This window comes from Ovis canadensis, chromosome 4, assembly GCF_042477335.2.
Source record: "Ovis canadensis isolate MfBH-ARS-UI-01 breed Bighorn chromosome 4, ARS-UI_OviCan_v2, whole genome shotgun sequence".
Lineage (NCBI taxonomy): Eukaryota > Metazoa > Chordata > Mammalia > Artiodactyla > Bovidae > Ovis > Ovis canadensis.
The window spans coordinates 133,472,182-133,484,493 of NC_091248.1; the positions used below are offsets into that span (position 1 = coordinate 133,472,182).

A 12,312-nucleotide genomic window follows, 5' to 3' on the forward strand; every position below is an offset into this window, starting at 1 on the left:
CTACAGCGGCCTTGGTGTTAATTTAACAGATGTTTTCTTGGACCCACTCCAGGGTCACTGGAGCCAGCACATACATAGCTGGAGGAGAGGCTGCATATCCTCTGGGGACAGCAGGGAACAGACCCCACCAGAGGTAAGCCTGTGGCTCTACAACCCAGCCACAACGCTTTAGGGTGTCTTTCCTGCAGAAAGAACTCATTCCTGTATGCAAGCATGTTCCTGAAGTATAATTTTGACAATGACAAAATGGAGTTAGCCTAAATGCCAGCCTACAGGGAAATGGTGAGATAATAAATCACAGCCCGTCCCATCCCCGGGAGGGGCACAACCCTGTAGACCCCTTGATTTTAGCCCAGAAAGACTTTGGACCTCCAGAACCGTAAGACAATATGTTCCTGTTGTTAAAGCCACTAAGTTTATGGTAATTTGTTACAACAATGATAGGAAACTAAGATAGACAATTCAGAAAATTTGAAGAATACCCTTAATTACCAACAAAGCTGAAGTGGAGAACTGAGTTTGATATCCTGGTGAAATGGTCCCCTGCTCTTCATGTGTGGCCTGCACCTTGGAAGAGTTCATTTGGGGCAGAGCCTGCGGCCTCAGAGCAGACTCTCTGAGGACACAGAACGGACATTATCAATATTTTAAATCTTTGTCATCTGACAGGTCCAAAAAAAAGTGACGGTTTATTTATAAAATCTGTACAATTTAAAAATTGATACAATTTGGACATATTTGATGAAGCAAGGATTTCTTGACATATCAGAGTAGCTTAAACATTAACTGGGAAGCCACACTATCATTGACTTTCAAAGTTTTTTGATCCTATTGTGACCTAATTCTCATTTTATATATATATGTTTGTGTGTCTGTCTGTGTACATGGTAGAATTTTTCTAACTAAGATTGAAACCCATTAGAGGGTTGTGAAATGTACTTAATGGTTTGCAGCTAGTATTAAAGAAAGACAACGGAGTAACAGAAAACAGTGCCTCTCGCATGGAAATGGGAGTATCAGATTTCACGATTCTGATTTTACTCGTGTGTATATGAAATGCATATATGTATCTGGCATGTATGTGATATGTATGTATGTGTGTCTGCGATATCTATTTCTCTGCATATATTATACGTCTGCACGTATGTTTATGCATGTGCATATGATATGTACCCGTGTACACATTGACGTGCTTGTGACATTTATGTGACAGTGTGTGTGTACATGACGTGCTTTTATGCTGTGCGTGTGCTACGTGCTTGTATCTGTGTGTGTGTGTGATGGTGAAGCGTCTGCCCGCAATGCGGGAGACCCGGGTTCGATCCCTGGGTTGGGAAGATCTCCTGGAGAAGGAAATGGCAACCCACTCCAGTACTCTTGCCTGGAGAATCCCACGGACGGAGGAGCCTGGTAGGCTACAGTCCATGGGGTCGCAAAGAGTCGGACACGACTGAGCGGCTCCACTTTCACTTTCCCATGCGTGTACTAAGTTCGCACATAACTAGGCCATAACGTTTAGTGATGCCCTCTCTAAGGGCGTTAAGTAGTAAAGCTGATCTTTCTCCTCTCCTATCAATCAAGCCTGGTATCTTACGGAAAGCCTGGAGCCGGCTTCCCAGGAAAGTGCACACACGGGATCCGAATCCAGTTTCGGGACGCAGGCGCCCACGAAGCCAGCCCCGGCGCACTGTGCACGCGGGACGCTTCAGCACCCCTCGGACAGCGCCCTCTGCCCGGCGGCACCTGCTGGGGGCGCTCCCTACCCCTGCACCTGCGCCGCGGCGACGCGCCCCGGCCCCGCCCACGGCCGCGCCGCTCCCCGGCCCCGCCCCTCAAGGCCCCGGCCCCGCCCCTCGCCCCTCCCGCCTCAGCGTCCGGCCCCGCGGTTTCTTCCCACGCTCCGCGGCGCCGTCAACACGGGCGCGCGCACGCGAGCCGGGCGCCGGGAGCGGCGCGGAGGCGTCCGTGCCGGGCGCGCGCACGCCGACGGAGCGGTGCACGGCAGCGGCGGCGGCGGCGGCGGCGGCCATCTTTCCTCACAGCGGCTGCTCTGGGTGCGAGTGAGGGGTCCGCGGCCCCCGCTGGCGCTCGGGCTCGGCCGGAGTGGCGGCGAGGCGTGGATGAGGGGAGCGGCGGTGGCCGAGGGCCGCCCCCTGTGTCGCCACCCCCCCACCCAGGGCAGGCCGAGCGGGCAGCACACCGGCGGGCGCGGGGTCCCTGCCCGGCGCGGCCTCGTCCCCGCCGGGGCGCTCCCCCGGCGCCCGCTCGCCGCCCGCGCTCTCTGGGTCGGGCCCCCAGATGGGATAGGCTTTAAAGATGTTTAGTTTTGAGGGGGACTTCAAAACCAGGCCCAAGGTGTCCCTGGGAGGCGCGAGCCGGAAGGTAAGAGCGGCCTGCGAGCGGCGGCGCCTCGGGGCCGGGCGGGGGCGGGGCGCGTCCGGCCGGGCGGCGGGGTCACCCCCCAGGGTCACACCGGGTCCGGGAGGAAGGCTGATGGGTGCCCGGGCCATGTGCACCGGGATCGCCCTGGAGCTGCGAGGATGCTGAGGGTGGACGGCCCTTCACATTTAGATGGTGTAAAACCCGGGGCCAGGGACACATTGTTTCTTTCCTTATTGAGCTTTGGATACTTTTGTCAGCCTTGACATCTGGTGGTGACTGCTTTTATGGAGTTCTCTGTTGTAGGAGGTGAGCAGGATGTACTCGTTCTTGACGACAATCTCTGAAACTGCGGCGTACTCCTCGTCTTTGGCCGTGTGTTTGAATCCAGGAGCATGAAAATTATTCTTTAGCAACCCTCTGGAAACATTTCTGGAGAGACTCTAGAACTTTTTTTCTGTTATGATAGTTGTTTTTGTTGTTAGTCTTGCCCAACCCTTTGTGACCCGATGGACTGCCCCACGCCAGGCTTCCCTGTCCTTCACTATCTCCCCGAGTTTGCTCGGATTCGTGTCCGTTTGAATCGGTGATGCCATCCAACCATCACATCCTCTGTCGTCCCCTTCTCCTCCTGCCTTCAGTCTTTCCCAGCATAAGGGTCTTTTCTAATGAGTCAGCTCTTCGCATCAGTTGGCCAAAGTATTGAGGTTCAGCTTCAGCATCAGTCCTTCCAGTGAACATCCAGGGCTGATTTCTTTGAGGATGGACAGTTATTGTTGAGAGAACAGTTGAGAGTAAGAGTGGACAGACTGGTTACTCTGCTGTCCTCGCTGATGACTGGCATCTGCTGATTGGCTGGAATTGCTGGGAAGCGGCGCAGCGTCAGTGTTGTTTCATTTGCTTGCTTTCCACTACTTCACTGAATCCCTTTTCTGCCTGTTTTAGTTTTATCAGGCTGAAAATAGAGTGTGGTCCTCCCTACTTAGAGTGTTTGGAAAGTTCAACTAAATGTAATTAGTTGTTTACTAAATAGTTTTCTAAAATGGTCTTTAAATGCTTCGTGTATTTTTTCTTCTATATTAATGTACTGTTTGTTACATTTAGCGACTGGTGACTCTAAAGTGATTGCTCAGTGTAAGGATATCTGTTTTAAATTGTACTGTGAGTGTATGTTGGAGAAGGAAATGGCATCCCACTCCAGTACCCTTGCCTGGGAAATCTCATGGACAGAAGAGTGTGGTAGACTACAGTCCATGGGGTCGCAAAGAGTCGGACACGACTGAGCGACTTTCACTTCACTGTGAGTGTGTGTGGGCATAGTGGTGAAGAATCTGCCTGCTAATGCAGAAGATACAAGAGACTTGGGTTCAGTCTCTGGGTCAGGAAGATCCCCTGGAAAAGGGAATGGCTACACACTCCAGTATTGTTCCCTAGAAAATTCCACAGCCAGAGGAAGCCTGGTGGGCTACAGTCCATGGGGTCATAAAAGAGCCAGGCAAGACAGCGCACACGGGGGCGTGTATGTGATCGTTTCTGAGGGTGCAGGATGGGATCCCAGCAGGGAGTTGGGAGAGAAGCGTGTTGATACTTTTCAGGCTTTGGGTTTTGCAAGATGGTGATTGGTTGAATGTAGTTGGCTGCAGAACAGGGTAGAACACGTGTTGAAGTGTGGCAGAGCTGGCATGGGCCGTATTCGGGCTTGGCTGTTCATGACAATTCCAGGTGAAATCAAAGGATTTCTGCCCTTGGAAGGGGCCTTGAAGACCCTGTGGGCCAGAGTTAGTTTTCAGGTGGGATAAAGAGCCACTGGGTGACTGCACAGCCATGTGGCCTGGCTGAAGGTCACCACCTGAAAATCCATGTCCCTTCAGTTCTCTACGACCCTGTGACTTCATTACCGACGAGTGCCCCACAGGTCCTGCTAGGGTGCTGATCCTGTTCTCTCACCAGGTAACACATCTCGTCTCTGAGGAAAATAGTGGTCTGTCAATCAGAATCTCAAGAGGAGATTGTATATCTGGCTTTTCAACTGTGTGAAACAGTTTTTTTTTTTTCCTTTCCCCTTTTATCCCCCTTTTCATTGAGGTTTAGACTTAACATACAGTCAAGGCACAAACATTAAGTGTCTGTATCTTAGGCCATGTCCGCCAGAAGCCTGAGGAGGAAATCCTTGTACGAGTGAAGTTGAAGGAAGAGGAGAGGTCAGGGGACCAGGGTTGCAGTCCAGCTTTAGCCAGTCCCGCCGGTAGCTCTGGAGCGCGGCTGGCATCACAGACTTGCCCCTTCTTGAATCACTTAGTCATTGTCTGCAGGCCACCCCTGGCGTGGGTGAGAGTGCAGTTCTGAGAGGTAGCAGTTACTCTCAAGTGGTTGGGGATAGAATCTGGGTGGGGAATTAACTGTAGGTTCTGCTTGAAGGATTTTTACATGTGAACACATCTTGGGTCCCACCATTCCCATCAGATCACTTGCCTAGCGTTCCAGAGGCTGCCTTCTGCACCCTTCCATTCTGAGCCCTCCTATTCAGAGATAGGGAACGTTTCATTCAAGGATGGGCACAACAGTATGGGAACCAAGAAATTCCAGATGTACAAGTTAGATTTAAAAAAGACAGAGGAACCAGAGATCAAATTGCCAACATCTGTTGCATCATATAAAAAGTAAGCGAATTCCAGAAAAACATCTACTGCTTCACTGACTAAGCTAAAGCCTTTGACTGTGTGGATCACAACAAACTGGAAAATTCTTAAAGAGATGGGAATACCAGACCTTCTTACCTGCTTCCTGAGAAACCAGTGCTCAGGTCAGGAAGCAACAGTGAGAACCAGACATGGAACAGTGGACTGCTTCAAAAATTGAGAAAGACGTTTCTCAAGGCTATATATTGTCACCCTTATTTAACTTTTATGCAGAGTACATCATGTGAAATGTCGGACTAAATGAGGTACAAGTTGGAATCGAGATTACCAGGAGAAACATCAACAACCTCAGATATGCAAATAATACCACGCTAATGGCAGAAGGTGAAGAGGAACTAAAGAGCCTCTGTTATCAAGAGGGTAAAAGAGGAGAATGAAAAAGCTGCCTTGAAACTCAGCATTCAAAAAACGAAGATCATGGCATCTGGTCCCATCATTTCATGGCAAATACAAGGGAAAAAATTGGAAACAGTGACAGATTTTATTTTCTAGGCTCCAAAATCACTGTAGATGGTCAGTACAGCCATGAAATTAAAAGATGCTTGCTCCTTAGAGGAAAAGCTATGACAAACCTAGACAGCGTTTTAAAAGGCAGAAACTTTACTTTGCTGATAAATGTCTATTTGCTAAAGCTATGGTTTTTCCAGTAGTCATGTACAGATGTGAGAATTGGACTGTAAAGAAGGCCGAGCACTGAAGAATTGATGTTTTTGAACTGTGGTGCTGGAGAAGACTCTTGAGAGTCCCTTGGACATCAAGGAGATCAAATGAGTCAACCCGAAAGGAAATCAGCCCGGAACATTCACTGGGAGGACTGATGCTGAAGCTGAAACTCCAGTACTTTGGCCACCTGATGCCAGGAGCCAACTCGCTGATGCTGGGAAAGATTGAGGGCAGGAGGAGAAGGGGATGACAGAGAATGAGGTGGTTGGATGGCATCACTGACTCGATGGACATGAGTTTGACCAAACTCTGGAAGATAGTGAAAAACAGGAAAGCCTGGCGTGCTGCAGTCCATGGGGTTGGAAAGAGTTAAAATGACTTAGTGACTGAACAACAGCCCAGAGTTATCTCCTGTTTTCACCTTTATTACCACAGAGTAATTCTGCCTGTTGAACTTCCTGTGCTTGGAACCCCCTCTTTTTGGAGCTGGCTTCTTGTGGCTCAGTGCTCTGAGAGGGGGAGCCCATTGTCTGCTGTTGGCGCGCTGTCTGAACGCAGCGCAGTTGACCCATGTTTGCTGTGTGAGTCTCCGGGTGGACACCTGCTCTCACGTGCTGGCCACACGTGGCACACGGGCTTAGCTCTGTGCGCTCTGCCCCGTCCCCTCGGACGCAGACCCGCAGCGTCTGAGGGTTTCAGGGGCTCCACTTTTTGCCAGCATTTAGTATTATCGATCCTGCGGCGGGGCCGGGTCGTGGGCCACGCTCCGGGGATGGCCGGGGCCGGCCGGCGCCCCAGGCGTCGCGGGACCGCCCTCGCGTGCGGGTGGCGGTGGGATCCCGCGCTGGTGTTCCTGGGGGCCCGGCCGCGTGCCCGGTCTCTGTCCTCTGGTCCCCGGGGCGGCGCCCGCGTCCCTGTCCCACGGCCCCCGCCGTGGGTGCTTGCCGGCCCCTCCCCGCCGCCGCCGGCCTCGTCCTCGTCCTTTTAATTCTGAAAATTCTTATGTAGTTTCATTGTTTTGATTTTGTTTCCTAACAACTAAATGAGCACCCACATTTGCTTATTTTCTTTAATTCTCTTTCTCTGCAACTTAAGTCCTTTCTCTTCTTTCTTAAGCTTAGTGGAAACTGAATAGTTGCCATTTTTTGAGTGAATATAAATTTTCCCTTCAAATTGTATTTATTTGTGAAGGTTCTTTGAAGGATCTGAAACATTGTAAGGAAAAGTTCATGCCCTTCTTGTAATCTTGTTGGGGAGATAAGACTTACCTAGTTAAACCTTAAATAACCATAGAGGGAGTAAATGCCACATTCTGGATTTCCCTTGGAGCTGACTCAGGAAAGGACAGTGTTGGTGGGCTTGGTCTTGAAGGGTGGGTCGAACGAGGGTGGGCGGGAAGCAAGTATTGCAGGTGGGTGGGAGGGTTCGCGTGTGTCAGTGTATGCTGGATTCCTCTGATGCTGAGTCACTCCGGTCTCCACTTAGTATTAACATGACACAGTTTATTGGCAGTTTTTTTTCTTTTCTCAGTAGTGCATAGAAGAATATTTTAGAGGTCATTTGATTATAAGTTTAGAAATCTGCTGCTATTAGCATCTTGCCTTGTTATTCAGTTGCTCAGTCCAGCTCTTTGTGACCCCATGGACTGCAGCATGCCAGGCTTCCTTGTCCTTCATCATCTCCCAGAGTTTGCGCAAACTCATGTCCATCGAGTCGGTGATGCCATCCAACCATCTCATCCTCTGTCTATCCCTTCTCCTGCCCTCAAGTCTTTCCCAGCATCAGGGTCTTTTCCAGTGAGTTGGGTCTTGCCATCAGATGGCCAGGGTATTGGAGCTTCAGCTTCAGCATCAGTCCTCCCAGTGAATATTCAGGTTGATCTCCTTTAGGATGGACTGGTTGGATCTCCTTGCAGTCCAAGGGACTGTCGAGTCTTCTCCAACACCACAGTTCAAAAGCATCAATTCTTCGGCGCTCAGCCTTTATGGTCCAATTCTCACATCTGTATAATGGGAGAAATGTGGCTTTGGCTAGATGGACCTTTGCCAGCAAAGTGATATCTCTGCTTTTTAACATGCTGTCTAGGTTGGTCATAGTTTTTCCTCCGAGGAGCAAGTATGTTTACTTTCATGGCTGCACTGACTGCCTGCAGTGATTTTGGAGCCTAGAAAACAAAGTATGTCACTGTTTCCACTTTTCCCCCTTTTATTTGCCATGAAGTGATGGGACCAGATGCCATGATCTTAGTGTTTTGAATGCTGAGTTTCATGCCAGGTTTTCACGCTCCTGTTTTACCTTCTTGATAAAAGAGGCTCTTTAGTTCCTCTTCACTTTCTGCCATTAGAGTGGTGTCATCTGCATATCTGAGGTTGTTGATGTTTCTCCTGGTGATCTCAGTTCCTGCTTGTGATTCATCCAGCCCAGGATTTCACATGATGTACTCTGCATAGAAGTTAAATAAGCAGGGTGACAATATTGCAGCCTTGACAAAATACTTTCTCAATTTTGGACCAGTTTGTTCCGTTTCTGGTTCTCACTGTTGCTTCTTGACCTGTATACAGACTTCTCAGGAGGCAGGTCAGGTGGTCTGGTATTCCCATCTCTTTAAGAATTTTCCACAGTTTGTTGTGATCCACACAGTCAAAGGCCTTAGTTTAGTCATTGAAGGAGACGTAGATGTTGTTCTGGAATGCCCTTGCCTTGTATATGATCCAGCGGATGTTGGCAATTTGATGTCTGGTTCCTTTACCTTTTCTAAATCCACCTTGTACATCTGAAGGTTCACTACATCTTGCCCGAGTGTGGTTCATTTGCTGCACTGATAAACCAATATCAATACATTAAAGTTCGCTCTTTGTGTTGCCTTAAGTGGGTTCTGACGTGCACAGTGACGTGCATCCTCCATTGCAGTGTCACAGAGCATGGTGTGTTGCCCTGTGCTTCCCCTGTTCATCTCCCTTATCCCATGCTTTCCCTGCCGCCACCACCCCCCCCAAATCTCTGGCCGCCGCTGGTCTTTTTACTGTCACCATCGTTTTGCGCTTCTAGAGTGTTGTGCAGTTGGAATCACACAGTGTGTAGTCTTCAGTTGGCTTCTTTCACTTAGCAGCACGCTTAAATGCATGCAAGCTTCTTCCTTGCCTTTTTGTAAGCTTTGATAGCTTGCTTTTTTTTAAACCTTATTTTCTATTAGCAAACTATTTTATTAGAGCAGTTGTAGGCTTGCAGAAAAAACTGCTGGGAAAGTACAGGGGGTTCTCACACAGTCCCTCTCTGCAACGCCTTTGTTTCCTGTCTCATTTCCGTCTTCTTGTTACGTGGTACATTTGCTACAATTGATGGATTAATACTGATACGTTATTTTTAAGTCAGCTTATCAGAGTTCACTCCAGGTGGTGTACATTCTGTGGGTTTTGATCTTTTGAAACTGACTCCTTGAATTTAGGAATTTTCTTCTAAGGTTGTTCCATGTCTTTTGTGGTCTAATTTTTTTTTTTTCTGGATGCACTCCACATCATGCAGGACCTTAGTCCCCCAACCAGGGATCGAGCCCTTGCACCTGCATTGGAAGACGGAGGCTTAACCACTGGGTGGCCGGGGAAGTCCCTTTTGTGGCCTGATAGCTTCTTCCCCTCCCCAGTTGTTGAATAATACTCCGTTGTCTGGATGGACCACAGTTCATTTGTCCCTTCACCTTCGGAAGCAAATCTTGGTTGCTTCCAAGTTTTAGCATCAGTTGTGAGTAAAGCCGCCATCGACATCCCTGTGCAGCCCTGCGTGGATATGGTGTTCAGCTCCTTTGGGGGGATATCAAGGAGTGGGATTGCTGGATTGTCTGATAAGATTACATTCAGTTTTGTAATTGACTGAAAAACTGTCTTCCAGAGTGGCTGTGCGTTCGTACCAAGTCACTTCAGGCATGTCCGATTCTTTGCAAAACCATGGACTGTAGCCCGCCAGGCTCCTCTGTCCATGGATTCTCCAGGCAAGAATTCTGGAGTGGGTTGCCATCTTCTTCAGAGTGGCTGTCCCATTTTGCGTTTGCACTAGCAGCGGGGGCTCCTGTTACTCCACGTCCTTACCGACGTTTGGTGTTGGCAGGCTCACATTTGGCCTTTCTGGTGGGTGTGTGGTGGTGCCTCACTACTTTAGTTTGCATTTCCCTGATGACGTGTGACATGGAGCATCTTTTCATAGGTGCTTACTTACCATCTAGCTGCTTTGTTGAGGTCTGTTCAGGTCTTTATTCTATATTTTAATCGGGTTGTTTTCTTACTGTTAAGTTTTAAGAGTTCCTTACATACATTTTTAATGTACTTTTATGTATTTTGTATATGTAAGCTCCTTTTTCAGATATGTCTTTTGCATATATCTTGCCCCGGTTTTTAACTTCTCGTTTTCTTAATACTGTCTTTTGTGGAGCAGGAGTTTTTAAGTGCAGTGAAGTCCAGTTTTATCGTTTTTTTTTCTTGCATGCATTGTCTCATGTTGCATCTGAAAAGTCACCCAGGGCTTCCCTGGTGGCTCAGAGGTAAAGATTCTGCCTGTTGATGCAGGAGTCATGGGTTCGATGCCTGTTCTGGGAGGATCCCGCTTGCCTTGGCGCGACTAAGCCCATGAGCCACGACGGTGAGCCTGCGCTCTGTGGCCCGGGACCCACAACTGCTTCCGCGCGGCGCCTGCTGAAGCCTGAGCACCCTAGAGCCCTTGCTCCACGACAGGAGAAGCCGCTGCAGTGGCGGCCCACGCGGGGCAACTGGAGAGCAGCCCCCGTTTGCCGAAACTAGAGAAAAGCTTGTGCAGCAGCAAAGAGCCAGCATGGCCAAAAAATAAATAAAATTCTTCTTAAAAAAAAGTCGTGCCAAACAGAATGTCACCTGGCTCTTCTCCTGTGTTAACCTGTAGTAGTTTTATAATTTTGTATTTTACCTTTTTGTCTGTGATCCATTTTGGGTTAATTTTTGTGAACTGTCTTAAGGTCTGTGTCTAGGTTTGTTTTTTTTCTTTTTTCTTTCTTTCTGTTTTGGCATGTGAATATCCAGTTTCAACACGTTTGTTGAAATGCTGTTCTTTCTCCATTGCATTGCCTTTGCTCTCGTCAAAGATCAGTTGGCTCAATTGTGTGTCTGTGTCTGGGCCTGGTATTCTGGTTCATGGATCTGTTTGTCTGTTTGGGGTGTTTTGGTTTATTTTGCTGTTTTTGCCAGTGCCACGTTGTCTTGCTTTCTGGAGCTTTATAGTAAGTGTCAGAGTTGGGTAGTGTCAGTCCTCTGACTTTGTTCACATTTTTCTTCAGCATCGTGTTGGCTTTTTTGAGTCTTTTGCCCTTTCATAGTAACCTTAGAGTCACTTTGTTGATAATCACAAAATAACTTACTGTGCTTTTTTTTTCTTTAAAAAAAAACCATTGTGTTTTAAGTGTATTTGTTGCATCAGGTTTTTTAAGTTTAAGTATAGTTAATGAACAATATTACATAAACTGCAGGTGTACAGTAATTCATAGCTGTTAAGGGTCATGCTCCGTTCATGGTGGTTATTGGAGAAGGAATGGCAGCCCACTCCGGTATTCTCGCCTGGAGAATCCCATGGGCCGAGGGGCCTGGCGGCTGCAGTCCAGAATCAGACACGACTCAGCAACTAAGCCGCAGCCACCGTGGCCACATGCAGTATTGGCTGTGTTCTCTGTGTTGTGTGGACTCACTGGGGTTTTGACTGGGATTCTGTTGAATCTGTAAATCAAGAGAGCAGCCCCTGGAGGGGTTGCTTCCCAGGAGATGCTAGTGGGAAAGAATCTGCCTGTCAGTGCAGGAGACACAAAACATGGGTTCAATCCCTGCCTCAGGAAGGCCCCCTGAAGTAGGAAATGGCAACCCACTCCAGTATTCTTGCTTAGGAAACACCATGGACAGAGAGCCTGGCGGGCTGCCGTCCATGGGGTCGCACAGTTGGATATGACTGAGGAGCTGAGCACTGATGTGATTATATGCTTTTTCTTTAGTCTGTTGTTATAATGGATTATACCAAGTGTTTTATTAGGTTGGTGCAAAAGTAATTGCAGTTTTGCATTGTTGAACTTTGCCATTTGGTATTGGAATGCATTCTTAAGTAAATGTGTCTATGTTATGCATCATTTAAGTCTAACGTTTTTTCACTAACAACTCATTACTTGCAGCCTTATATATATATTAGACTGGGGAAATGATGTTAGGCAAAAAGCAAATTTGAGCGATTTTCTTTTAATTAGAGTTCAAAATACTTCATAAAGCTGCAGAGACAACTCACAACATCAACAATGCGTTTGGCCCAGGAACTGCTAACAGATGCACAGTGCAGCGGTGGGTCTAGTTCTGCAAGAGAACTTGAAGACGCCCAGAGCCCTGAGGGTGCGCGCAGTGGCTGGCCACAGAGGTTGGCAGTGGCCAGCTGAGAGGCTCCTCGGAGCTGGAAGAGCTCAGTAAGTGAGCGCCTCACGGGCTGCATGTGTGCTCAGTCGTGCAGTCGTGTCTGACTCCGCGACCCCGGGGACTGCAGTCCCGCCGGGCTCCTCTGTCCATAGGATTCTCCAGGCAAG

General features: G+C 48.5%; 1 protein-coding gene across 4 annotated transcripts in view; it reads left to right on the forward strand.

Annotated features, from left to right (window-relative positions):
- The first annotated feature begins 1,948 nt into the window (after window positions 1–1,948).
- UBE3C (ubiquitin protein ligase E3C) overlaps window positions 1,949–12,312 on the forward strand; it is a 114,172-nt gene continuing 103,808 nt past the window's right edge. For all 4 annotated transcript variants that reach the window (XM_069587241.1, XM_069587242.1, XM_069587239.1 and 1 more), the window contains exon 1: window positions 1,949–2,382. In XM_069587241.1, coding sequence (XP_069443342.1) covers window positions 2,317–2,382 — 66 coding nt within the window. In that variant the 5' untranslated portion in view covers window positions 1,949–2,316. The remainder of the gene's footprint in view (window positions 2,383–12,312) is intronic.